The sequence below is a fragment of the Diabrotica undecimpunctata genome, chromosome 4 (assembly GCF_040954645.1).
Source record: "Diabrotica undecimpunctata isolate CICGRU chromosome 4, icDiaUnde3, whole genome shotgun sequence".
NCBI classification, from domain to species: domain Eukaryota; kingdom Metazoa; phylum Arthropoda; class Insecta; order Coleoptera; family Chrysomelidae; genus Diabrotica; species Diabrotica undecimpunctata.
The window spans coordinates 92,089,981-92,117,008 of NC_092806.1; the positions used below are offsets into that span (position 1 = coordinate 92,089,981).

The 27,028-nt window shown below is 33.3% G+C and overlaps 1 protein-coding gene and 1 long non-coding RNA gene across 3 annotated transcripts in view; both read left to right on the forward strand.

Annotated features, from left to right (window-relative positions):
- Positions 1-447: 447 nt before the first annotated feature.
- On the forward strand, positions 448-7,993 carry LOC140439766 (uncharacterized). Its single transcript, XR_011950725.1, has 3 exons — positions 448-734; positions 3,097-3,161; positions 7,804-7,993. It is a non-coding gene; the product is annotated as an uncharacterized lncRNA (long non-coding RNA).
- Positions 7,994-11,483: 3,490 nt separating this feature from the next.
- H (transcriptional corepressor hairless) overlaps positions 11,484-27,028 on the forward strand; it is a 162,365-nt gene continuing 146,820 nt past the window's right edge. Inside the window, exon 1 of one of the 2 annotated variants that reach the window (XM_072529907.1) lies at positions 11,484-12,205. In XM_072529907.1, coding sequence (XP_072386008.1) covers positions 12,037-12,205 — 169 coding nt within the window. In that variant the 5' untranslated portion in view covers positions 11,484-12,036. The remainder of the gene's footprint in view (positions 12,206-27,028) is intronic. The other variant, XM_072529906.1, reaches the window with a different exon arrangement.

Genomic DNA, 27,028 nt, shown 5'->3' on the forward strand with positions numbered 1-27,028 from the left:
AGTGTAAACATGTAAATTTCACTTCATGACCAAATGATATGACAAATCATGCAGTGTAAAGTCGACTTTACATGTAAAAATATCAATATCCATCCTTAGTATATTATATTGATGTATAGTAGAAAATATACTAAGTTGGCAATCCTGCGCATATTTCATGCTGATCATCACTATATACCAGAGATATGTAAAGTTGGTTCGCTATCCTCAGAGTATATACCACAAATAGTAGTGTAAGTGGAATAGGACAGGTGGGGAGAGTGATTTGCATGGGCCCAGCCGTTCGTAATGGCGATGGCGCTACTGGTCACGTTAGGTGGGGGTATGACAGCAAAAGGCGTATGACGTTGATGTAAGTGCTGTTGCCATGGTTTCACTAATTTTGCATATTTACCCAAATAATGATTATAATATAGAATCTTTTCCAAAAAAACAAAGATTGTAGAAAATTTTACTAAAATCAACACTTAAATTTACAATAACTTATTTCTAAAGAATTTTTAGTATCCACCGAAAAAAAAGTGGCAACATTGTAATACACGCCTTTGCAAGTTGCAAATGCGTTATAAAAACATTGTATCATAAAAGAGAAGAAAGTACAATACCAAAATGGTATATATAGTATTCCAAATCGAAAAATCAAAAGAATATTTTTTGGTGATGGGTGAAAGTTAAAGTTGGACAAAGGCTATTAAACATTCTGAGGATAAGGAGTTTATTTTTATAAGCACCAGGTAAGAACAGCATCCAATTGTACCAAACTTTTGTTAGTAAATACGAACTCGATACTATTTTGTACATTTTGCTTCTGTGGTTAAAATACCTTTAAATCTTTACCAACTGAATCTTTCATGTATATACTATATATATTTTAAAATCATTAAAATTCTTAACTCTTATAATTGCATTCCTAAAAGTTGCCTTATTTTATAAAAAAAACTCTTAAATCTTTACAATTGCATTCCTGAAATTTGCCTTACTTTATAAAAAAAGTCACAAATTCTTAATTTTAATAATATTTCATTATTATATATAAATTTTTATGGACCTTTTACTTCTGATCAATAGTTACATGCTAATTTGTGATGATCCTGAAGAGCAAGATCACAGAAATGCTACAGTTTACACTTTATTATCTACAGACGGTTCTTTAAGGAAGAATATTTTAGAAGGTATGGAACTTATAACAAACCAGTACTAATGAATATAGAGGCATCTATATTTGTTTATCAAAAGGAAGATCTTCAACACGATGGGAAGATTAAATGAAGATTGGTGGAAAAATCCCTACATGAAGTCGTCCATCTGGTACAAGATTGCAGCCAAAGGAGCCAGGAAGCTAATAATATTTAGAGTGTCCCCGCCCACACCTTGACAAAGGCTTAAGGAATGAGAAGAATGAGGATATTTGTTGCCAATACTTTACCAAAGAAGATTATACAAATAAACAAGTGTCAGGATATCTCCGTTTTATTTTGTTGTTGACTTTGGTTTGTTAATATGATGGAAAACAGATATAGTCATAAAATATTAAACAAAAACTTTTCTGTGCCATAATATATACTGTCTCTATCTGATATGTTATACATTTATATATAAAAACGCATGTGTATATTATATTTTTGGACAGAGAGAATATATTTTTTGGCATAGAATAAGCTTTTATTTCTTATTTTATGACTATATTTATTTTCCATGAAAAGCATGCTTTTTGAATTTTGGTGTCTAAAATTGAGATCATATTTTTTTAATTTGATGCCTATATTTCAGAAGATTCATTTTCTGCCAAATGCCCGTCCGCATTTGGCGTTAGACACTCTCTCCCAAAACTTTCGATGGGACTTACCTTACTAAGGGGGTATATACTCTGGCTATTCCCAGTCCTAACTGTCTAGTGAATTTAGTAATTATTTTGGTTGAATTTACCGAAAGTACAAGCTGAATATAATCGCAAATGTCAACCATAAAATAAAATATTTCGGTTTGGCAGTGTTGGAATGTTTTTATAATGCATGTTGTATGCTTCAAATAAAACGAGTTTAAAGAAAGCTTTAAAAAGTACATTTTAATTATACTATTTTATGAATTCTGCGATGTTTAATTTATATGAAACAATAACGAGTAAATATTTAATCTATCAAAGGGCAATTGCCAAAAAAATTTTTAATAATTAACTGCAATTAATCTCCAAAGAAACAAATATTTACTATTATTTACTCATTCCTGTTTTATATAAATCAAAAATTGCAGAACTCATAACATAATATAAACAAAATGTACTTTCTTTATCTTTTTATATTTGAAGCATACAGCATCTACATTATAAAAACATGCCAACACTGCTAAAACGAAATTTTTTGTTCCATGTTTGACATTTAACGACTTAACGTTATTATGACAACCGACGTTTGGCATTAAATGTAACTTTAATTTTAATGTTGAGGAATAGGAATACTACAACTGTTTTTTTATATTGTTTGAAAAATAGATCTGGAAATTGATGCAGCAATAATAGTCGGTGCCGATGACAATGAAATTGAAGATGTAATTTTTGTTAATTTGCTAGAAGGAAAATGTATTGAGCAGGTTAACGTGCATTTTAATTTTAACGATTTAACCAACAATCAATGCAAAGATTTCTTTAGGTTTAGCTCACAACAGTTGTCTATGGCTCACAATCAGTTTCCAAATTACCGTCATTAGACGATTGGAACAAACCTATTTAGATTATCATTAGGTTATTAGTCAATTTGTTAAGAATTCCAAATAAAATACGAACTGCCAATAGGAATAAAGTAACAGATATTTAAAAAAGAAACACGTTAGATAATAATATAAAATATCTGAATAACTAATATTTTAAGCACAAAAAGTCTGCAAAAGTATAGAGAAAGTGCTGATGAAGTTAGCTACAAATGAGAAATGAGGGGCAGATTTGTATTTGGCAGAGTTGCCATATCACAAATAATTCACGAAAGAGCATGCGATATAATATTAATTAATGTTACTAAACATTCTTTTTAAGTTTTTAAAAGAAGTTTAATAAATTTAAATTTAATTTATTATAATTTAAATTAACTTTAATTTTTTATTCAGGTACCATTTCATCCCAAAATTAGAAGAAAATAGCAGCGGCGACCCCCCAAGTGAAGTAGGTGAAGGTGAGGTTCACCAAAGAAATATAATTAAATTAAGACAAATAAATAAAAAATAAATGCAACATTATTATATCTAAATTCTGAAATCAATTATTTATTCTCTTTTAATTAATCTAAGAATTAAAAAAAGCAAGCTTTATGGGCGGTAAGTACTTGACGGTCAAGTCCTGGCCTGTGTCAGGTGAATAGGTGAATATCATTTTTGAAATGCGAAATCCATCTGCATAAGCGTTCACGGTTCCGAATCACGAATAATATATTATATTCTAATATGGTTCTTAACAATAAAGATGATTCACAGCACCGAAATTCAGACACAGTTTTTAGTTTCTAAAATTTGTATTCTATGAATTATTTTTATGTTTCATCCCCAATGTCAAATTATCATTTAACATTTATCGTTTAACGTAGTATAGTATTTTTCATATAAAAATGCGTGCACGTCACAATGTATATAAAGTGACGTCACTTATATTTAAAATTTCCAGAACGTCAACGAGTTCAAATTTTCCTAACACAGCTAATAATACGAAACCCATACGGAACTGCTCGATCTTTCATAGGCGTCAACATTTTTTATTTATTTAGGGCTGCAATCTTTAAAAGATTTCCGAAGTGGAAATTGAAACGTCAATAAACGTATTTTAACCTTTAATTGTGGCTTATTCCCATTTAAATAGTAATTAATTTAAAATGCCACAAGAAAATAGCTTCAGAACAATATTAAGAAAGTCACAAGTTCACAAAGAAGTGAATTTCATTAACCGCAAGCCAGAAAAATGGTTCATTTAAAAGAAATGCATAAAATTACAATTATACAGATGATTGGCTATGGAGATAAGACACGGACGCAAATGGAAGTAGCTTATTTATTTCACGAAGTATTTCCTGATATGCCGCACATATCTCGAGGGACAATTATTAAAATAGAGAAGCAATTCCACGAGCTGGGCCATGTTAGGAAGGTAAAAAAACTGCCAATGTAATAAGTAAGGATACCAAATTGCCTGTTATGCTTGAGTTTGAGGAACTTCTTCTTATGGTGCCCTATCCAATTAGTTAATGTTGGCGACAATTCTGGCATACTCCTCTCGGTCTTGAGTGCTCTAAAGAGTGCATGGACATCTAGGTTTGTCCAATCCCTTATGTTTTTAAAACATAAGTATTTCTTTCTTTCGATGCCCCGTTTTTATTCTATCTTCAGCTAAGCAGTTTTTCTTCTTTTTATTATTGGCAGCAATTCTCGTTCTCTACCCATTCGATTTAATACTTCGAAATTTTAAGTAGTCTTCTAAATACCCATATTTCAAAGGCCTCCAATCGGTTCATCACATTGGCCTTTATGGTCCAGGTTTCTACACCATATAGCAGTATGGCGATGTCGAAGCGTTAAGTTAAGGCTGCTGTTGCTCAGCAAGGTTCTCATATTAGTAAATGCTGTTCTGGCTTGCTCAATCCTGCTACGTATCTCTATGTATGGATCTAGATGTTCAGTTTGAGGAACACCTACATACATATGTTCGAAAAGCAGCCCCAGTACTCGATATTAGCTATTCATCGGTTATTCGAATATTACAAGAAAACAAAATGCATCCCTATAAAATTATACACACTCCGGATCTCATGCAAGATGATTTTGACAGGAGGACGTATTTTTGTAAACAAATTATGGCAATGTTAGACAGCAATGTGATCCAATTAGAACATGTTTTGTTTTGTGATGAGTGCACCTTTACTCTTCACGGTCATGCTAATCGGCAAAATTGCCGCTATTGGTCCAGGGAAAATCCTCACTGAATGAGAGAAGGCAATACTCAAAACCCTGAGAAGGTTAATGTGTGGGCAGAAATTATTGAAGATCAGATCGTAGGTCCTTTTTTCAAAGATGGCAATTTGAATGGCCACAATTATTTAGCATTGCTCCAAAATAATGTAGTGCCAAAATTGGCCAACTTGTATCCTGATCCAGGAAACCCACAAGTTCTAGCGAATATGATATGGTTTCAACAAGATGGAGCACCACTCCACTACCAAATCCATGTCCGGCAGTACCTCAACCAAATATTTCCAAATCGGTGGATAGGGAGGCGAGGATCGATGGAATGGCCACCACGATCCCTCGATTTGACGCCATTAGACTTTTTCTTATGGAGATATGCGAAAAGTATTGTATACAAAGCTAAACCCACTGACTTAGCTGTGATCGATCACATCTGAGATGTTGAGTAACGTTAGAAGAAATTTCTATTCACGGTTAGGGTGTTGCCAAGACGTTCGTGGGGAGCATTTTGAACATCTCCTACATTGACATTATTGTTTAGATTTGTATTATTTAGAAGTTTTTGAATATGTTGTAGCGACTTTCGTCAAATAGATAATTTTCTTTTCTAAATGTGAATTTTTGCATTTTACTTAATATTTCCGAAACAGTCAAAATAGGTATACGACATTGTATTAAAAAAACGTCTAAAATGACCTGAGGAATCTAAAAATTAATTAATATACAGGGTGTTCTATTTAAAATAAGCAAGTTAGTATTGGCCACCGTTATCTGATACACCCCATATAAAAAGTTTCTATGGAAAAAATGCGCAACTATAAATACTAATCAACGTGTTCGACCGTTTTTTCAAATAGTCCGTCATTTATTTATTAGCTAATTTATTCCATTTGGCTGACACACAGTGTATGTAATAACTGGACTGCCACACCCGTTTTTTTTTTGGTTCTTAATTCTACACAAAATCGTTCATAGACATCGATGCACCTCAGAAATGAGCTATTAAATATTAGACAAGTTAATGTGAGTTAACAAACAATTAGACGAAGATCAAAAGAAGCAAACTTAAAGCCCAGACGCCCCGCCAAAGTTCCACGTCTTTTCCAAAATCATAAAGCTCGTCGTTTGAAATTTGCAAGAAAACATATTTAGTGGAATATTGACAACTGGAAAAGCGTTCTTTTCACTGATGAGACCAGAAATCTATTATGGAAGCCAGAGGATCAAAACTACGTCTTCAGAAGAGTTGGAGAACGATTCGCCAGCTGGAGTCTCGCCCAGACCATTAGTTTTGGAGTTGATGGCATAATTTTTTAAGAAGGTATTAGTTGGGAGGTACGTACCGCATTTGTGGAAGTGATTGGACGGATGACTGGTGATTCTTACGTTTTAGATTCTGCAAGATCATGTTTTGTCATATGTTGGTTAGTTTGGATATGAAAGATTCACGTTAATGCACGATAATGCTTGATCATATGCCGCTGCCATAGTGAGTAATTATCTTGATGAGGTCCAAATTCGAAGATTGGATTGGCCACCGTTTAGTCCGGATCTAAGGCTGTATAGGCTCCGACTCTGAAGTGGAGCTCGATGGACCGGGATTTTCAGATGTTCTGTTGTCTTTTTTTAAGTCACAAATTACTCGTTTCGACAAAACCAACCACGACTGACGGCCACGAGGAAACTGATGACGTGAATGGTCAATGGACGTTAATCAAGGGCGGTGACAATATGCTGTGATTCCAGTGTTGCCTACAATGAATAAGACATTACGCGCTTGTAGTTTCAAACTCACAGCGTTGTAATGCACAATGTAAAAGATAACATCTGTTTTTGTGTTACAGAAGTGTGAAGAGTGAAATAATTTTTGTGTTACAGAATCAGTATGGAAATTTTTTTTAAGGAGTTCCTGGCTGAAGATGATGGCGAGTTTTCTAACTTTTGCAGAATGTCACCTACAGATTTTGAAGTTTTGTTAAATAAAATAGAATCCATGATACAGAAAAACCAAACTAGACTGAGAATGCCCATACCACCAAAAATACGTTTACCTTACGCTATTTAGCAACGGGGGATAGTTATCGAAGTCTCCACTACTTATTCAAGGTGTCTACACCAGCCATTTCGTTAATTATTCCTGAAGTATGCAAAGCTATCAACTCTGTACTAAAGAACCAAATAAAGGTAAAGTAACACAAGTAGTTTCAAATTATGTTTAATCAAATTGGTCAAATAATACAATAACAAATTAAACTTAAAAAGAAACTAAACGTAAATAATTAAATGATATTTACATTTGGGTAGCGTTGAAATATGCTGTTTCAATTAGAGTCATTTGGTTTTGAGGTTCACTATTTATTTCCTGGGTACTAGACTGTTGTGATGATTCTGATTAATGGTTGCATGCCATAATCATGTTGTTGAGATTGTTGAGTCTGTGGAAAGATATGCACTGAAGAGGGTGTTGAAGTTTGGTATTGGTAATCTGAATATGGTGAAACTGATGACGATGAATCACGTGAACAGGCATTTGATGGTAGATCAACCGGATTTTGCAAAAGTAAACCATCTATTTGGTACATAATTGTTGCTCGCATTGACTCGGGATATTTTCGTATTCTTTTAGTTTTGCATAGATATCATTCGTCTTCATTTTGTTCTTTATTTCTTTTATCTTTTAACACTTGGTTCAAAGTGGGACTGGCTGTGGTTGCAAAGTCACTGGCTGTGATGGCAAAGTGACTGTTGTGATGAGAAAGCGACTGCCTCTGATGCAGTAGGCATTTCGTCATCTAGTTGAGATTGTATTGGTGCATTTTCACTGTGTACTTTCAGAAAAAATAAATTACTTTTTTTTTATTTCAGGTACCATAAACACCAGCAGAATGGTTAACTATAGAAAAGCAATTTAGAAATAAGTTTCCACGGTGTGTCGGAGCTATAGATGGGAAGCATATTGTAATTAATTGCCCAGCACACAGTGGTTTTCATAATTTAAATACAGGAAATAATTAAATAATAATATTATGTAATTAATCATGTAATAAAAATGATTATTGAGAAAAAAGAAGTGTTTTAGTATTTGAATGAACTTACCCTCTTTTCTGTGTTTATCGTCTCCTGAACGTCATACGCCGTGCCCAAAAATCTTTCCATCATTTCAAATGCAAACCATATTGGCTGGAACATATCGTCAGCATCTGCTCCGGACCTAATGGATGCTTTTTTTTTAAGCGGTCGAAATGTGGCCATAAGGGATTTCTTTTTTAATTTTAATTCTTCTATCGGAGTATTATCCAAATTGTTACTGAAGCGATTCCACGCATTGTGTTTTAATTTATGATTGGTATTACATGGATCCCATATTACTCACTAAGTAATAAGGGAGTAGTAACCTTAGTAAGTAGTTACCTTAGAAACGACGAAACACAACACGTTCTTTTATACTGAAACACCGGCGGCAGCAAGTGAGTGAGAGTGGCTGAATGTGAACACACACTCGAGCTCGCGCTGCTTGTCCTTTGACTTCCGGACCCGAGTGGCCTATTTACACACTCATGCTGCCCACTTCCGTGCTCAATTCCCTGTCCAACTGGACTGAGTATAAATGAGGTATAACGTTAGCAGCGAATCGCACCAATTCGTCAAGACTTGGTACTGGGACATTGAAGTTCCTGTTCTGTAATTTTATTTCTGTGCATTAGTTAACAAGCCTTTTGTGTTTTCTTGGTTAAGCTACATTATATTGCTTAATATACTGTGGTTAAGCATGTGCGGGACAAATAAAACATTTTATTATATTTCATTATATTTATCAATTATGAACACGAAAATAGTAAAAAAGATAAAATGGCAAGTATGGTTTTTAAATCATTAAGTCTATTAGGGTGTGCTAGACAACGCAATAAAATGTACAGTTCGTCGAGTCCTACATTATGCATTATGTTAGTTATTTAAAGTTGTTCCTTTCTATTGTATCTTATATCCCTAATTGTGCGGGCCTTGAAATGTCCTGTTTTTCAAATCGAAAATACTGTTTGGCTTGCTCAGGCTCTAAGCTATCAAAATTGAACACAGAATGTAAATTTTGTATTCCATTTTTCAAAGTAAAACACTTGCACGTCACGATTTATACAAAGTGACGTCACTTGTATTTAAAATTTCCAGAAAGTCAACCTTAGAGTTCAAATGTTTCTAATACAGCTAATAATACGAAACCCATACGGAACTGCTCTAACTTTCACAGGCGTCAACATGGTGTAATAATCAGAAAAATGTAATCATTATATTGAAAATTTTAGAATTATATTGATTAAATAACCAAAAACATTTATAAATTTTATGAAATAACTCTTCAAGTCTAATATTGCACAAAATAATAATTTTAATTAAATAGATTAGATAATTGTACGCAACTGATACCGGAATACTTCAAATTTTATTGACAGTTCAGCGTGTGGCAAAAGTGTATAAAGTGTTGCCGCTTGTTTAGAGTAAGAATTTTGTTTATGTTTTAATTTCTTACACAATTTGGTCATAATATAATATATATTAATAAATTATATTTATACATACATATTAAATTTAGACTAATAGCTTTAAAAGCTAATTATTGTTGTGTATTGTGATTGTGCTATGTCAAAACAAATAAATAGTCTGTAGAAAGCTGATAAGCTTTCATTATAAGATAGATAATTTTGAACAAGAAATAATGGCGGGACGTCTTTACTATTACAGCCCTAAAAGAGTTAGGTTTAAAATTTAGAATATATAATTCTATATTCAAATGTTTTCTTATGTACTTTAGTGTGTTGCAGTAGTCTTAAAACTGAGTGTATTTACTGTTAATATAATAGTTTGACAAATAGTTGACATTTTAAAAATTCTTCACTTACTAACTATTCTGATGTTTTGGCAACGCTGTGGGGTTCTGACGTCGTAAATCTCGAATGACGTGCAAGCAGTATTATATGGAAAATGCTATAGTATTAAATCTTCTTACAGCGTTCCACGTTAAGAAAATAACATTGCGGAGATAGGGCCATGTATTTCTTATGGACGATAGAAGCGCAGCGATGCCACGATGAACGCAAGCACGATTTAGGGTTGTATAATTTGTATTTTCGTTTTCACAGACATGAATTAAATTAACGTTTTTTATCGTAATTGACCAAAAGTGCCCATTTGAAACAAGAGATGAAAAGTAGGGAAAATGATTTTAATTAAATAAATAGTATTTACAAAAGATCATTTTATTTTATCTTATTTTAATTATAGTAACGACAGTTTATTTGTTTTTCGGTAAGAATATCATATACCATGAATCATAGAAATCAGTAGAAATTATCGCTTAGTTAAATCATGCACTTTGCCGGCTATTAAATATTTAAAAGCAAATAAACGGACCGCTTGGAATGCATATATCTAATTACTAATTGCAACTTAAAATAATACGGTGTGCGTATGTCAGCGATTTTATGTCGTTCTCTGAGACTACATAATGATAATAAGGCTTTGTGGTTCTTCAGTTGTTATTCTGAGTTTACAGTTAAATGTTAATTGAAAATGGAAATTCGAAAAATATATCGACAATCTAGTAAACCGCATTTCTGAGAGTTTTGGCAACACTGATCTCCATAAGCCTAATGTTATTTTCTTAACGTGAAACGCTCTATATAACTTCGTCATTTACTTCAACTAATATTACTTGTTCTAAGATGTCTTCCGTATTTTGTAGAAAAAATTTGAAACCCAAAATGTACAGAACCAGACAAAATATATTTCTTGGGTGAAAGAAAATATAAAACAAAAAAAACTTTAATTATTTTGCTGTCACATACGACATTTGACTGACAGCTGCTGCCAACTATTAACGTGAAGCACCAATTCGACCATTTGATAACTCTAAAATTACATATCCGTTAAAAATTATACCGCAAAAAATACCGTTTACGTGTCAAAATAACGAAAGGATAAAATTTTACTTAATAACTCTCTAATTAGCAATAAATTAACCGTATCGCTTCAAGAAGAAAATATGATTGAAATATCAAATGTTGGTAGTTCAGATTTCTTTCCTAGATGGCGTCGTTACTTTACTGGACAAACAGTGTGACTTGTCTTGTTTATATTTTCCTGCAATCGTTCTCTATCGGCTGCTGCGCGAAATAATTATTCTACTGTGGTACTACACCATTGTCTAATATTACGCGGCCATGAAAATTTCTTTCTTTTTATGACAATCAATTTTTTTTCTTTTTCTTTCAAAAATGACCAAATTAAAACTAAATCTATTTATATATTTACTTCGGATGCAAATATAACAATTATACTACTTTTTCATATCCTTATTTTAACTTCTAAAGAATATACTTCTTTTTGAGAACCTTAACCAAAGCAACCTATATGTTATATAACCATGGTCGTCTTTATGGCCATATCCATCAAGTAAGAAATAATAAAAATTACTTGATGTCTCAACTCGTAAATAAGTGACGTCATTCGGTCTGGATAGTACAATGATGGTTAGCTAGAACTTAGAAACAACCCAAAAATTAATAATGAAAGCCACTATGATTGGGCGGGTTGTATAAATTATTAGTTTCTAGTTAATTTATAACAATATATATTTATAATATTTGGTAACTAGTAATGATTAAGACGCAGATATAATTATATATTATGAATCCAATATTTAAAAATTATCGTCAGTAAAAACGCAAATTTTCTTTAAAATCATTCATTGGAAATGTGAATGAACTTTTTATGAAACCAACTGTCCGACAGAGCGACCGTCAACATCATCAAATTTTGACCACAGGACGAATTGTGTAGGGTGGGTTACATTGAGTGTTTTAAATTTATTATTTATTTGAAAATTATTTGATGAGTACTTTGATAATGAATAAAACATGTGGTCCTTGCGTTTGAGATATTGTGATGAAAAATATTTATTATGGAGTGAAGTGGATAGTGAAATACGGCGACGGATTAAAGAATGTCAGCAGGTGGAATGTGGATCCAAAAGTGATTTTAAGGGATTTTGAGAATGAGGTTTTCAGAAATGGCTTTTACTAGTTTGTTGTAAAACGTTATGAAATGCACATATCGGAAATACAGCATCCCTCAACAACCATCTTGACAAAATGTACCAAAATGTCAGAAGAGGGTCACAAATTTGGAATGAATGGGAATGCTGACAGAAATATTAAAGAGGAGTGCCACAAAACTAATTATGGACAAGGAGGACGTCTTAAATTCTTTAAAGGTCAGTAACGCCTAATGGATCTTTAAAAGTAATTTATTTTTTCTCAGATATTAACTTTTCTCAGATGTTTTCTCCAAAGGGTTACACCAAATACTAATCAAAATGACACTTTTATTATTGCATTTAAATATTCACTGGACACCGTTTTTACTATTATCTGTTTACTACTACCTACTATTATTTTTTTAATGTGATTACACAGACAATGAGCATTTGTTATGATGAAAATATGACATTTGGGAGCACCTTCTAAACATGCACTTTATATTAGTATTTGCTAATATGATTGGTTTAACTTTTATTCTCTGCTGTAGAATATGCAAATTACTAGGTGAATCTGGATGGTATGGTTATTTTAATTTTCAAAAAATTCTCTTGTATATTGGATCAATGGTAGCCACAGGGGCTGTAGTAGTTTAGATATAGAATAAAGTCAATTTTACTTAGAAACAATCAATGTACTACTAAAACCTTCACAAAATCTTTTTACCTAATTTATTTTCTATTCTTAGGAATAGCGGGGAAAGATGTAGGTCAAAATATTAAGATATCCAGAAGATATCAAAAAATCTTTACTTTTCTGTTCATCCATGTTTACTGAAAGCCATATCTTATTTTAACTTTAATTATTATTCTTTTGTGTCTTACCTGTGGTCAGATCTGTGCTGTCTGAATGATCCCTGAGTATATTAAGTGTTCCTGTGTATAAAAAGATTATATAAAAAACATAATTAAAAAAAATCAATAATATGTACAGATGTAGTAAACAAAACATAATTTATACAGATATGTGGTAAACAGAATACATAAATTGTAAAATTTTGGCATTCGTTTAGGAAATATGGCAATTGGGCTATAGAAAATGTCACACTGAGAGTGCAGTACGGGTAAGATACGGCAATGCTTTTCTTATGGAGAATAAACGCGCAGGGTTGTCAGTTTTCTCCAGCTGTTGATTGCTCATTGTCTCACAGGACCGGCTTGGATAAAATGCATCTGCTGGCAGTACGAAAATATTTTATATCATGTATACGTATACAGTAGAATAAAAAGGCATTGATGAGTTATTGACAACGAAAACTATGAATTTTGCATATAAAACGTCAACATGAGAATGTACAATTGAATCATATTCATAAGAGTAACATTTGAACACCTCTTTACAAGAACAACATACAATAACTGTAGTTTTAATGTTTTACATAAAATAGAAAAAAGCTACATAATTTCTAGGACAGAATTTGGAAACTTGGAAATGATATCATTTATAGATATTATATATAATATTCAAATTTCCAATTCTTTCATAGAAATTAGATTTTTTCTATTGTATGTAAAATATTAAAAATACAGTTATGTTGTTTCTATAAATAGGTCTTCATTTCTTTTGTAACTTCTGCTACAAATTACCATCATTAACATAATCACCTAAATATGGCCACAAACTTGTTTGTCATAATTAGTATTTGATAAACTCCAAGCTTTCCCTATTTCACCCCCTACCCATCCTTAGGGCGAAAGTGCTTTTGGAAAACGCAACTACACTTCAAAATTTAGTCCGAGTTTCAACAGAGAGCATGGAGTCCCATAAGTTTAAATCTGGTGAATTATTTAACGGTTGCGCTAAACTCGTAGTGTTAAATGTGTTGTGTTTTTTACAAAATACGGAACAACTTAATGTAAGTGCTGCTGTAAGATGTACTTCGTTGATGACTGGTGTTAGCGAAAGAAGCATTTACAATTTCAAAAAAGAAAAAGAACAGAGTGGAACGTTGAAATCGCCAAAAAAACGTAAAAAACGAGTGTGTCAATCAAATTCTAGAATATTCACATATGACGAGGGTGTAAGAAGTATTCTACGGAGAATTGTTCATTGTGAATTTTTCATGAAAAATTTGCCGCCATTCTTAAAGCATATACATAACTTCATACAAGGTAATGAGAATATACAGCCGTTGTCTCTTTCTACTTTATACAGACTTCTGAAAGATATTGGATTTGTTTATAAGAAATGTGGCCGAAGAAGCATCATGGTGGAGCGAGAGGATATTATTCATTGGCGCCATAATTATTTGAGAACTATACGACGTTTGCGAAAAGACCATTGCAATATCATATATTTGGACGAATCTTGGGTTAATGTTGGCCAATCTATAAATTACGAATGGTGCGATACTACGATACAAAACAGTCGTGATGCTTTTCTCAAAGGTTTAAGTACTGGCTTAAAAGCACCTACTAAACGAGGTCCACGATATGTTTTATTGCATGCAGGTTTTTCAGGAGGTTTCCTTCCTGGCACACAGCGTGTTTTTCTGGCAAAGAAAAATGATTGGGACTATCACGATGAAATGGATGCCGCATATTTTGAGTCGTGGTTTAAGGAGACATTAATATCAAATTTACCAAATAATGGTCGCAGGAATGTCATTGTAATGGACAATGCATCGTACCACTCCCGTAAAGAGAGATTCCCTAACAATTCCTGGAATAACGCTGCAATCAAGGAATGGCTAGTGGAAAAAGACTATTTTTCGAGGAGTGTTATTTAAAATCCGAGCTATTAGAAGCAGCGCGTGCTTTTAAAGATCAATACGATAAGTATCATCTTGATGAGTATGCTTCACAACATAATGTTTATATTTTAAGGCTTCCTCCATATCACTGCGAATTGAATCCTATAGAAATGGTGTGGAACTAAGTTAAGCGATATGTAGGTACCCATAATACCACTTTTAAAAACGACGAGGTACGCCAGTTGATCGACGACGGTTTCGCACGCGTCACAGAGCAAAATTGGCGCAATTATGTCACTCATGTTGTTGAGAAAACGGAAACTGAGATGTGGACTGCGGACAACCTGCAAGATGACATAGACCAATTGATAATACACGCGAACACAGGGGAGAGTAGCGAAAGCGAATCCAACATCTCGGATGTAGAGGACGACTTTAGTATAATTAATTGAATATCTGTGAGTAACCTCGATTATTTTACACTTATACACGTATAACCAATAAAATGCATTTACCAGCCCAATCAGATTACCAGTCCAATCAGAGTATGGGCTTTTCGGATATTGGGCTGGGTGCACGGAAATCGAGTTCCCGGAGGTTCCACCCTGTATATTTATAGTTATCAAGAAATGTAATTTAAAATATATTTGTTAGTTTAATAAAGTATAAATATAATATAATGTTAAATAACTTACACTATAAACCTTATACCTGCTCACCTGGTCAAGTGTGGGCAAGGAAAACCATTATCCCATATGGAATAACACAAGGTTTCGCTGAAAACTACCAGGTTGCTATGCCAAGGAACTAGGTAAACTTATGTTGTGTGTAAAAAATGCGAGACTGCATTATGTTTTAACAAGGACAAAAACTGCACTTCAGATTTCCACAAAAAAAAATTTCATAGTAGGTGTTAAAATTTCGCAGTGATTCAAGTGCGCAACTTGTTTTTTTAATAATATCGCCGGGATTAAAAAATGTGCAAAGCTTTTTCAATATTCCCGTTCCTGATAATTTTTCACATATTTACAAAAGAAAAAGTTTTTCTTGGATATTGGGCTGGGTGCACGGAAATCGAGTTATCGGAGGTTCCACCCGGTATATTTATAGCTATCAAGAAATGTAATTTAAAATACATTTGTTAGTTTAATAAAGTATACAGTTTTATAATAAAATTCTCGCTAAAAACTTAAGGTCTTTTTATTCAAATGCATGCCTCTTATTTGGCTACTTGAAGGCAATTATTTTATCAATATATTATTTTATAATAAATAACAGAGCCCGGCGTAGAGATCTGGGTACGGTTCTGTGACTACCACTTGGACCTGTTTGTATCGCCAAGCACAAGGCGTGAAATCTGGCAATTGTGCATTCCTATATTAGCCGTACTGCACTCTCGGTGTGACATTTTCTATAGCTCCCAAATTTACTTAAAAATATGCATTTCTTTCATAAGTCAATTAACATTCAACCATGGTCTCTTCCATGAAGAGCATCTTCATAAGATAGGAATCTCTCTTAGGAGACTCCCTTGTGTTCATGCAATAATACATGGAGATGTAAATCATGTGTTTTTGAATGTCTGAATATTTGATATTTTCTTTTGGGTACTTACTTAAATGTCTTTAAAAACAAAGTCATGCAATTGCTACTACTGTTGAATAATAAAATAAACCATTTTGTGATAATGAATACATTAAAGACTGCATTATGAATGCTGCTGAAATAAATAAATAAAATAAAATAAAAAAATATAGGTTTATGTCATAAAATGATAAAGTCTTGTCAACATTAGGATCAACGGTTCTAAATCTGTTTTCTTGTGGCATGCCTAAGTTAAAAATATCATGTTTGTAGGGGATTAAGGCACAATTGATTGTAATGAAAATTACATTTTTTACTGCTGTTTGACCTTCAACTTCCACTTAGGAAATCATTTTCAAAAAAGATTATTTTAAAAAATAGTAAGATGTGTTTTTTAACTGAAAGTTGTTTGAAACAAAAACAACTGAAGACATAAATACCAAGTCTATTTTATGATGATCCCCATGAAATGACAAGAGAGGCTAACTTTGGAACAAATGGATCTCTGCAGCTGACATTGTAGTGTTGAACAAAGGTTAACCAATATTTGTCAGAGGTACATTGGAAAGTCATATAGATATGGCCCTAGCAAGCGACAGTGTTTAGAAGATTAAAGAAGCTTAAGAAGATTAAAGATTAGGATGTACTGGATAAGAATCTTTTCACCTTTCACTGGTACATCATGTATGTTGATGTTGGTAAAGTGTCCAGTTACATTCAAGCTAGACCAGTCAAAGTTATATGTAATGCTAGCACAGTGAAATTGGCTCTTAATTATAGTAATAAACTTCGAAATACTGTTTATAGAATCACTAAGAATCAAACTAAGATGGAGCAAGTCACTTACAAGGAAGCAAAAAAGGAATTAAATGAAAGAAAATCTGTTGGCAGTGAAAATCTATGCATTAGATACTGCAGTGGTGTTCCTACAGTTTGTGAATTTAAACAACAACAAAATCTAGTATCTTACCCATTAACCTTTTTTTATCAAAATGTTTGAGGCATTTGTACAAAGATTTCCAAGATCCTGAAAAGTATTTCCTGCTACTAGTCTTCTTCTTCTTCTTCTTCTAATGGCGCTACAACCCTTTGTGTGTCTTGGCCTGCTTAACAATGTTCTTTCATTCTGCCCTGTCAGATACTTTCCTTCTCCACTGCCTGATGTTCATGGTTTTAAGATCCCTCTCTACGTCGTCTATCCATCTTTTACGGGGCCTTCCTCTTGTTCTGTTTCCTTGGGGCTTCCATCTCTGGACTACTTTGACAGCTCGATTATCTGGCATTCTTTCTAGGTGACCAAGCCAGTTTAGTCTTTGTGACTTTACAAATCTGACAATATCTACGCTCTGCATTAGTTCATCCAGCTTGTGGTTCATTTTAATTCTCCACGAACCATCGCTGCATTGGGTTGGTCCAAATATCTTCCTTAGTATTTTGCGCTCAAATATTCTCAGTTGATTTTCATCAGTGGTTGAGAGGGTCCACGTTTCACATCCATATGTGACCACTGGTCTAATTACTGTTTTGTAGATTCTCAGCTTAGACTCACGATTCAGTAACTTACTTTTCATTGGCTTTGTATGCATAAAAGCACTTATTACCGCTAAGAATCCGTGTTTGTATTTCTTGATTGATGTTGTTGTCATTTATTATTGAGCCTAGGTAGGGAAAAGTGGAGGCATATTTGTAGGTATGGTTGTCTACCTTCAGATTCTCATGTTGATTCGATTTTGTGCACTCCATATATTTTGTTTTGCTTTCATTTATATATAGACCAAATGTAGCAGCTTCTCGTTTCAGTTCTATAACTTTTTCGCTTAATACCCTTTTGTTGTGGCTTATTATGGCAACATCATCTGCATATGCGCATATTTACATATATCTGGTATTAATACAGCCTTTTATATCCAGTTTTCTAACAACAGCTTCTAAAGTTAGATTAAAAAGTGTTGTTGATAAGGCATCCTCTTGTCTAACTCCATTTTCAATATCAAAGGCCTGTGTCATATCTCCATCTATTCTCACCATAGCTTTGGAACCCTCCAGAGTCATTCGTATAAGTTTAACCAACTTATTGGGTATCCCTAACATAGATAGTTGCTTTAACATCTTTTGTCGATCCACTCCATCAAACGCCTGTTTGAAATCGATATACAAGTAGTAAATAGGTATGTTATATTCAACACATTTTTCATGTATACCTCTTAACATATGTATTTGGTCTATAGTTGACCTCTTTGGTCTGAAGTCACATTGGTATTCACCAATAATCTCCTCCGAAAACGATTCCAGGCGGCTGTATATAATTCCTGATAATATCTTGTAGATGACATTTAAAACTGTTATGCCCCTATAATTTTTGCAGAGTCGTTTGTCTCCCCCTTTGTACATAGGAAGTATGATTCCTACTTTCCAATCTTCTGGGATGACTTCTAGTGTCCATATGCGGTCGATTAGTTTATGGATACGCCTCCATAGCGCATGTCCACCAATCTTTATCAGTTCTGCAGTTATTCCATCTGTGCCAGCCAGGTGCTTTGTTATTTTTTAGATGTTTTATAACGTTTATCGTTTCTTCCAATGTTGGTTGCTCAACTAGTTGTTCTGCTGTGTGGTGAATTATCTCTTCATCTTTGTTTTGTTCTTTTTCTGGGTTTAACAGCTCTTGAAAATGCTCCTTCCACCTTTTCATTATTTCCTCTTTCTCGCTGATAATTGCCCCATTTTGTCCTTGCAAACTGCTACTAGTATACTTTTTCCAATGTCAATTTGCCAAGCGTCGGCTATTGAGATTCTTTGATGCCAATGCCGACCATTGGCGTGGAAATTAAGAAAAGGGATCAGTTCATCAAACGCATATTTTAAGAAAAATTATATAATTTTTATTAATTTTTACATAATTATATTCAGGAAAATTTCTCAATTTTTGGGCAGAAATTGTTTAAACAATTTTTAAACAAATTCAAAATATCACCTTTTGTGCTCCAAGAAATATTTTTTAGGTTTTTGGGTGACTCTAAATAAGATCTATGTCATTTTTCTCAAAAGTTAATAGTTTTGGAGATATAGGCGATTTAAAATCCGAAAAATGCGATACCTAATATGCATTTTCGAGGCTTGAAAAATATGTAAATGAGTATTTTTGAGATTCAAGAGTATCTAAACTAAAGTCTCAACATTGATTTTGGTGAGAAATCGGGGCAATATTTTCCGTAGCAGAAAAAGGTGATATTTTTAAAACATGAGCTTCGCAATTTTTCCACACATCGCTATTAATGCCACTAATTACTTCTCGAATATTCTCAATGGCCACTGCGCTTAATGTTGGTGACTGATTATATGTTCGCAATCGTTTTTTTACGGTACCCCAAACCATTTCAATTGAATTAAAAATGCAATAGTATGGGACTAATCGCAAAAGAGTATGGCCGTGCCTGCTGCAAATGGTGTCAATAACGTATTCGTTTTTAAAATTCCGACTTTTGATCATTCTAATTAATTCTTTCTTTACTGGAATCTTTTTAGGAACAGTGATGTTTTTAAGTTGCATAAATTTTAAAATTTCGTCCTTTTTCGTGTTATTATTAGGTATTTTATTTAATATGCGGGAATGATACGACGCATTATCCATAACAATCACTGAATTCGGCGGAATATTGGGCAAGAGTTGTTCAACAAACCACTTTTCAAATAAATCGGCTGTCATATCTTCGTGATAATCGGCAGAAGACTTTGTTATATTTTTGGCCGACAATAGCAATGCATTAGATACAAAACCATCTTTGCTTCCGGCATGAAGAATAATAACACGTTTTCCTCGTGAACACGGTGTATTTAACGCACACTTGTTTGTGTTGTCAACCCAGCCGTACTTGACAACATCATGCGTATCGAACCAGGTTTCGTCTGAATAGATTGTTTCTGTTTGAATTACGATACTGTTTTATTTTACTCAAATATTCTCGTCGAAGTTCAACAATACGCCGAGATTCCATTATTACCATTCGATTATCTAATTTCTTATATTTAAATCCACAACTTATCAAAATCTCGCGCAGTGTTTCCAAAGATGTATAATTATATTCAGGGAAATCTCTCAATTTTTCACGAATCAGTTCTAAAGTAGGCACTCTATTTTCTTTGTAAAAATTGTAAACTGTTCGCTGAATAACGTCTTTTGCAGCAGTGTCAATCCTACCCAATTTTTTATTTGGTCGCTTTCGTTTTAAGGAATGATCTGTAACAGTGCCTAATTTAATAATTGTATATATCGTCTTATACCCGATTTTTGTTAATATATGAATTCTCGAAACAATTGCATTATCAGCCATCCCAATATTTTCTTTTTTCAAACACTCATACATATTTAAAACTATTCTTTGGGATTGTACGTGCAAATCTTTATTTTTTAGTTCCGGGCTGTCATTAAAATAATTGTCATTATTTATTGATAACACAGAAGTTGATGCATCTTGATCATTCGTTTCAAATGGTCTCCAAAATGCCATTCTAGAAAAATATAATGCCTCCGCATGTGATATCTGGTTGCAAAAAGGAATATTTTAGGGTGTCACATAGCCAGACAAACAGGTGTTCATTACGATTTATCGCTTTGCGCTTCGCTGTTGCCATAATGCATGAGTTTAAAATTACTGAATGTAACTTTAATATAACATATTAATATATCTGCAATTTTTCATGTTTCCAGGTAAGGTATAAAATCAATGAAATTTGGAAAAAAATAATACAATTCTTGTAACCGTTTTTGAGAACTTGGATTCTTAAAAGTTGTCTGATTTCTTAAAAGTCGATCATTATATCTATAAGAGTATTACCGCTAAATTCACCAACATGGCAACGTCAAGATAGATCGAAGGTCCAAATTCTCTCCAGACTACAATGTTGCCGATATTCGAAAATTACTTAGAGCATAAGTAATATATACAACGTTCACGGTTGCTTTAATTCATTAGTGAAGAGTCCATGGAAATATTAGTACCTAGTTAATTAATTTATAGATATATTTTTTGAGAATATGTTCATATCATTTTTTTAGAGTGTCGTTCGTTGACTAGCAATTGAATAGTAACGAATAGAGAATAGAGAATATTTTTTAAATATAACCTTAGGAATTTTAGGAAATATGTCTGACAACCTTGATTTGAAAGGCGGTCTCTTTAATACCAGAATGAGGCATGTTTATGTTGGAAAATTATTAGTGGATGTACTATACAATATAATTATTTTAGTGGAGAGTAACTGAAGAGATAACATAACTGATTCTGAAATTAAATGTGATTATTTTAGTATCTATAAATGTGATAGATCTCAGAGAACCAGTGCAAAGTTGAGTGGTTGTGGTTTACTAGTGTTTATTAACAACAAACTAAAATCACAAACCATTAGTATTCATGATGATCGGGTTGAACAAATATGCAAGTCAAGTTTGTGGTCAGTGGTGTCTACATACCTATACAATCACCTCGCAAGGTATACAACTGACACTGTCAAGCTGTGGAAAATATTGTTCTGAAATACTCAGCATAGGATATCTATGTTTTTGGTGAATTGTAAAAGCAAGCAACCCCTTATAGATCCTAGCATTCATCATGTTGGTTATGAATGTTGCTTAAACCTCGAAATGAAAGAAACAAATAGAGATAAGTTGGTTTATGATGAGTTGTTTTATGGTTTTCAGAATGGTGATTACATAGCACTTTAACAACTTTCTTGCTTCCATAGACTGGCAGGTATGTATGATTAATGATATTGATGTTGCTACAAAATTATTCTAGGAAGTTCTTTCTATAGGAATTGCTTACTTTGTGCCATTGAAGAAATATAGAATTTGAACTTTTCCCAAGTTGTTCTCCCACCTAAGAGCTGAGTGTAAACAACTGTCTGAAATTTGCTTCAGCAACTATATTAAAGGTATAGATACCGGTCTAAAAAATGATCCAAAATCATTTTGGAAGTACATCAATGATGTACTAGGGATGACTAGTGATCTAGTCATAGCCTACCTAATTCCTTATTTTATCAAGTCCAATCTGCAACAAATGGTCAAGACATAGCTAATTTATTTATGAACTTCTACTAATAATAAGTACCTTTACAAATACAACAATATAATAATGCACAGGTTCAATTATCAGCGAAGAGAGCCTGATAGTGAGTAAGAAAAAAATTCAACCAAAGTTGATTAAAGAAGGTCTCTCTTTGCTGTTTAATGGACATATCTCGAGACACTGGGTTAAAAATGTATAACAATTATAGCAAATAACAAAAATTAATCAAATCTAAATTTACAAGAATACAAAAAGGTTACCGAAATAAAAATTTAACCAAACCGCACTTGGTTAAGTTGATTATCTATCTCGCACTGTTATTTAAGGATTGAGAACTAAATGTTCGTAATTATTATTTATTGAAATTTCTTAGTAGCTGATGTATGTGTGATGATGATGTAAATTAGTAGTTACTCTCAACTACAGGTGAAGACATGGATGAAGTTAGATTCGCCCAGATGATTGAAAAAAATATGATACCATACCATATTATTCGCCCAGATAAGTGGAGATACTAAAATTATGGTAACTTACAGTAATTCCTGATGACTGCTGCACTAATTCACTGAAGTTAATTTACTTTACTATAATACTTTACTTGTATCAAGCACTGAAGTTAATTAAAATTAAAGGTACTCTATACCAATATTTAATCTAATATGATATTAGATCAAAAAACTCAAATATACAAGTGTATACACACTTAGAAAGAAAATCCACAGAGAAGGTAACACACAGACGATAATATGAGCGAAGCGCCCCACGAGAAGTAAATCTTTTCTCAACGAGTGGCCACTCAGAAGTGGTCTCTCTTCTGCAAAAATTTACCAAACTACCAAAGAAATATTAGAATAATAAGTCGGTTCTTCCATAATATTTCGGTAGTTTCCCAATAACATTTAACAACCCATTTGTGAATACGACCATCGGCGTATCATCCACAGGGGTAAAGGGATTAGAAATAATTTAATATATTAATTATAAAAAAAATGTTACAACTCCGCTCCAGCAGTGGATATGGTCTTCTATTGTTTCCGTTCCATTTCCTTTCTTTTTGGTTTCTGTTGTTACTAGTATGTCGATATTGCTTTCTTTAAACTCCTTTATCACTTCCGTCGCCTTTTTGTTCCATGTTGCACATATGAATGTTCTATCTTTTCTTCGTTTTGATTTTTGGTTGAGCTTTGATAAGAGATTGGGTCTTCCGAACTCTTCGCAACATTGCCCCCCCCCCCCGTATCCGATTATCAGAGGTGTGGATTTCCACCCGGGTATGCGTTTCCGTATTTGGCTTTTTCATCTTGCGATTTTCGTTTTTCTTACCCTTATGTTTTTCTGTGTGTTAGTTTGCTAATTCCTAACCCCACAACCCCCGTTTGAAGGACCTATTCTTTAGCCGCCGATTCTGGATCAGACGCTCTTGGTTCTCCCGCTCTCTAGACCATTGTGACTTTTCCAGTCATCCTCTGCTCTCGAGACCGTTGACCGATTCAAATTCCTACAATATATAAAATTAACAATATAAAAAAAACTAATCAATTCCCATTACTTACTGTTCTATTGCTATCTGCTAAATTATTTAAATTTTTTACTAATTGGTAACAGTTTGTTTTCTGACGTTCTAATATTATATCTGACATAGGTCTATAGAATAGTAGCAACGGGAAATTTTGGGTAACATAAAACTAAAAAAATTAACTAAAATACATTGTATACAAATAATAATATTCGTAACACTCCCACCCGGTACAGCTCTATGCGAAAGAGAGACTGTACCACTTATTTTTCATCAACTTTTTGGTCTCCATTTATTGGTATTACTGCTAATTTTATAACAGGACGTTCATATATTCCATTTTTTTTTTGTTTGAACTATTGCTCGTCGCAATTGCTTATCAGGTGATTTTTTAACTTCAATTACCTTACCCTTTGGCCAATTGCATCTTGGTAAATATTTATCACATATAATTACAGTATCGCCCTGTTTAATTGGTACAACTTGCTTATGCCATTTTGCCCTAAGTAGTAGTTCAGATATGTATTCGTCAGTCGCCAACATTTATTTGCAAATTGCTCTCTGTATAAATAATTAAATTTAAATACTTTAACATCTTCGTTTAACAATCCAATTGGTTTATCTCAGTTTGAAAATTCAGTTAAAAAACGATTTGGAGTTAGAGATTCAGATTTTTCAGATTCTACTGGAATATAAGTAAGTGGTCTTGAGTTTACTATGTTTTCTGCAGCTATGAGACAACTATAAAGTAATTGGTCAGTAGATTTCCTGGTTGGTAATGAATCATATAACGAAATTATATAGGCCCCCCTATATGTGGGGAAAGGGGGCGTTAAAGTGAAATTTTAGCTCTGGGCTAATCAGTGAATTGGCTATTAATTTACTGTCAACATTTTGCAGCTCTTCTCTCAATACTCGTTCTGCTGCAATGAAATTCGTACCTCGATCACAATAAATATGCCTTGGTCGTCCTCTTCTGTCAATAAAATTTGTCAAGCATAGTATAAAACTGTTCACATCTGGTTTGTAAGCTACTTCCAGATGGACTGCTCTAGTCGTGAGACACGTAAATAAAGCTCCCCATCTTTTTTCTGTTCCTCTTCCATCAATTATATTTATTGGACCAAAATAATCCATACCAATGTGTGTAAACGGAGCAGTAAATATTAAGTCTATATGGCGGTAGAGGTGACATTTCTGGTGGTTTTGGCTTAGCAAATTTGACCTTACAATTTTGACAATTGGTCCTAATCTTATTAACTAGTTGTCTAAGTTTTGGTATATAAAATTTTTGTCTTATCTCATTTACTACAATTTCATGATTTCTATGGTGATATCTTTTGTGATAGTCTTCAACAACTAGAGTTAAACGACTTTCTCTCGGTAGAATTATTTTCCTTTTTGTTTCTGAAATAACATCTGTAGCTTCATCTAATCTTCGTCTTATACGGAGTAAACCATCTTCATCCAGATATGGCGATAATTTAAATAAACTACTTGATTTATTAACTGTTTTCTGTAAACTATCAGAATGATCAGTTTTTAATCGTTTTATTTCATTTTTGAAATATTCATATTGAGTTTCTTCTTAGGGTGCCTGTCCGTTCCGAACGTTGGCGATCATTCTGGCTATGATGACTTTGTTGGTTGCTATATGAAATAGCTGTGTTGAGGTCTTTCTATACCATGCTCTCAGATTAGCAAGCCAGGATATTTTTCTTCGTCCTGGGGCCCTATTTCTTTCAATTTTACCTTGCAAAATGCATTGAAGTAGCTCGTATCTGCCTTGATTTCTCATTATATGTCCCAAGTACTGCAGCTTACGGCCCTTCACGATGTTGACCAAATCCACGGTTGTGTTCATCCTCCGCAGTACTTCTTCATTGGTGACTTTGTCTGTCCATGGTATCTTCAGGATCGTTCTGTGTAACCATAGCTCAAAAGCCTGAAGTTTTGATAGAGTTTCCCCCTTCAATGTCCACGTTTCTACTCCATACAGAAGCACTGAGTACACGTAACATTTAAGGAGCCTTATTTTGGTTTCTAGGGTGAGGTCATGGCTCTTGAACACAGAGCTCATTGAGTTTGCTTTATTAAAATATTCCTAATATTTAAAAGTTCTTCCGAATATTCCTTTAGGCTCTTCAGATTTCATCAATTTTGCATAAACAATTCTTAAAAGTCGAAATATATATGCAGTTGTTCTTAAAATTCTATTAAATTGACTGAATCTTTCAAAATCTATTAAAAGTGGACTATTAAATTTTACTTTATGAGTGGTTAAGATTTCAGAAGCTTTTTCCTTTTTAAGGGTGGTATCTGGAGGCCAACTGTTTTCTTATTGATACAGAAAATCAGGACCTTTAAACCAACACCTCGTGTCTTTAAAATTGGGACGTTTTGTCCATTTAGTAGCTTCGTCGGCTATGTTATTTTTAGTAGGTACATATCTCCAATGTGAAACCATTGAATTTTGTTGAATTTTGGCCACCCTGTAAGCTACATATTTTGGTAATTTTCTTGGGTCTTCATTTCTTAACCAGCTTAAAACTGTTAAAGAATCTGCCCAATAAACAACGTTGTGCACAGTTATGGAAAGATGTTGACAAAGGTTTTTAGCAAACCTTGAATCAATTACCGCACCATTAAGTTTCAATCGAGGAATAGTTTGTGATTTTAATGGTGTAACATGTGTGCCCAATCAAAGCACACTCTGTGACATATTTTTTCATTATTCTTAGATATGCCATACAAGCACTTGCGTGTTCGCTGGCATCTACAAATATGTGCATTTGTGTATTGGTATCCTTCCAGTTTTCAAGTTTATTAAGTTACTCTATATTTCTGGACGCTTTTCTAACCAAACAAGCCATTTTTGAAACTGTTCATTGGCTATTGGGTGATCCCAAGAAATATTACTCCTGCATATTTCCTGTAAAATAATCTTCACATAAATCAAAAATCTAACAAACAAAAAGACATATACAGACATGAAGGTTTGTAAAATTTCTCGCTTTGTTGGCTTTCTTAATCCACTTAAAACATCTTTGTTTCCTTTATTACATTTCAAATTGAAAATAAAATTATCTCCCTTTAAACCCCACCACATTCCTAGAACCTCCTCCATGCTATTATTGTT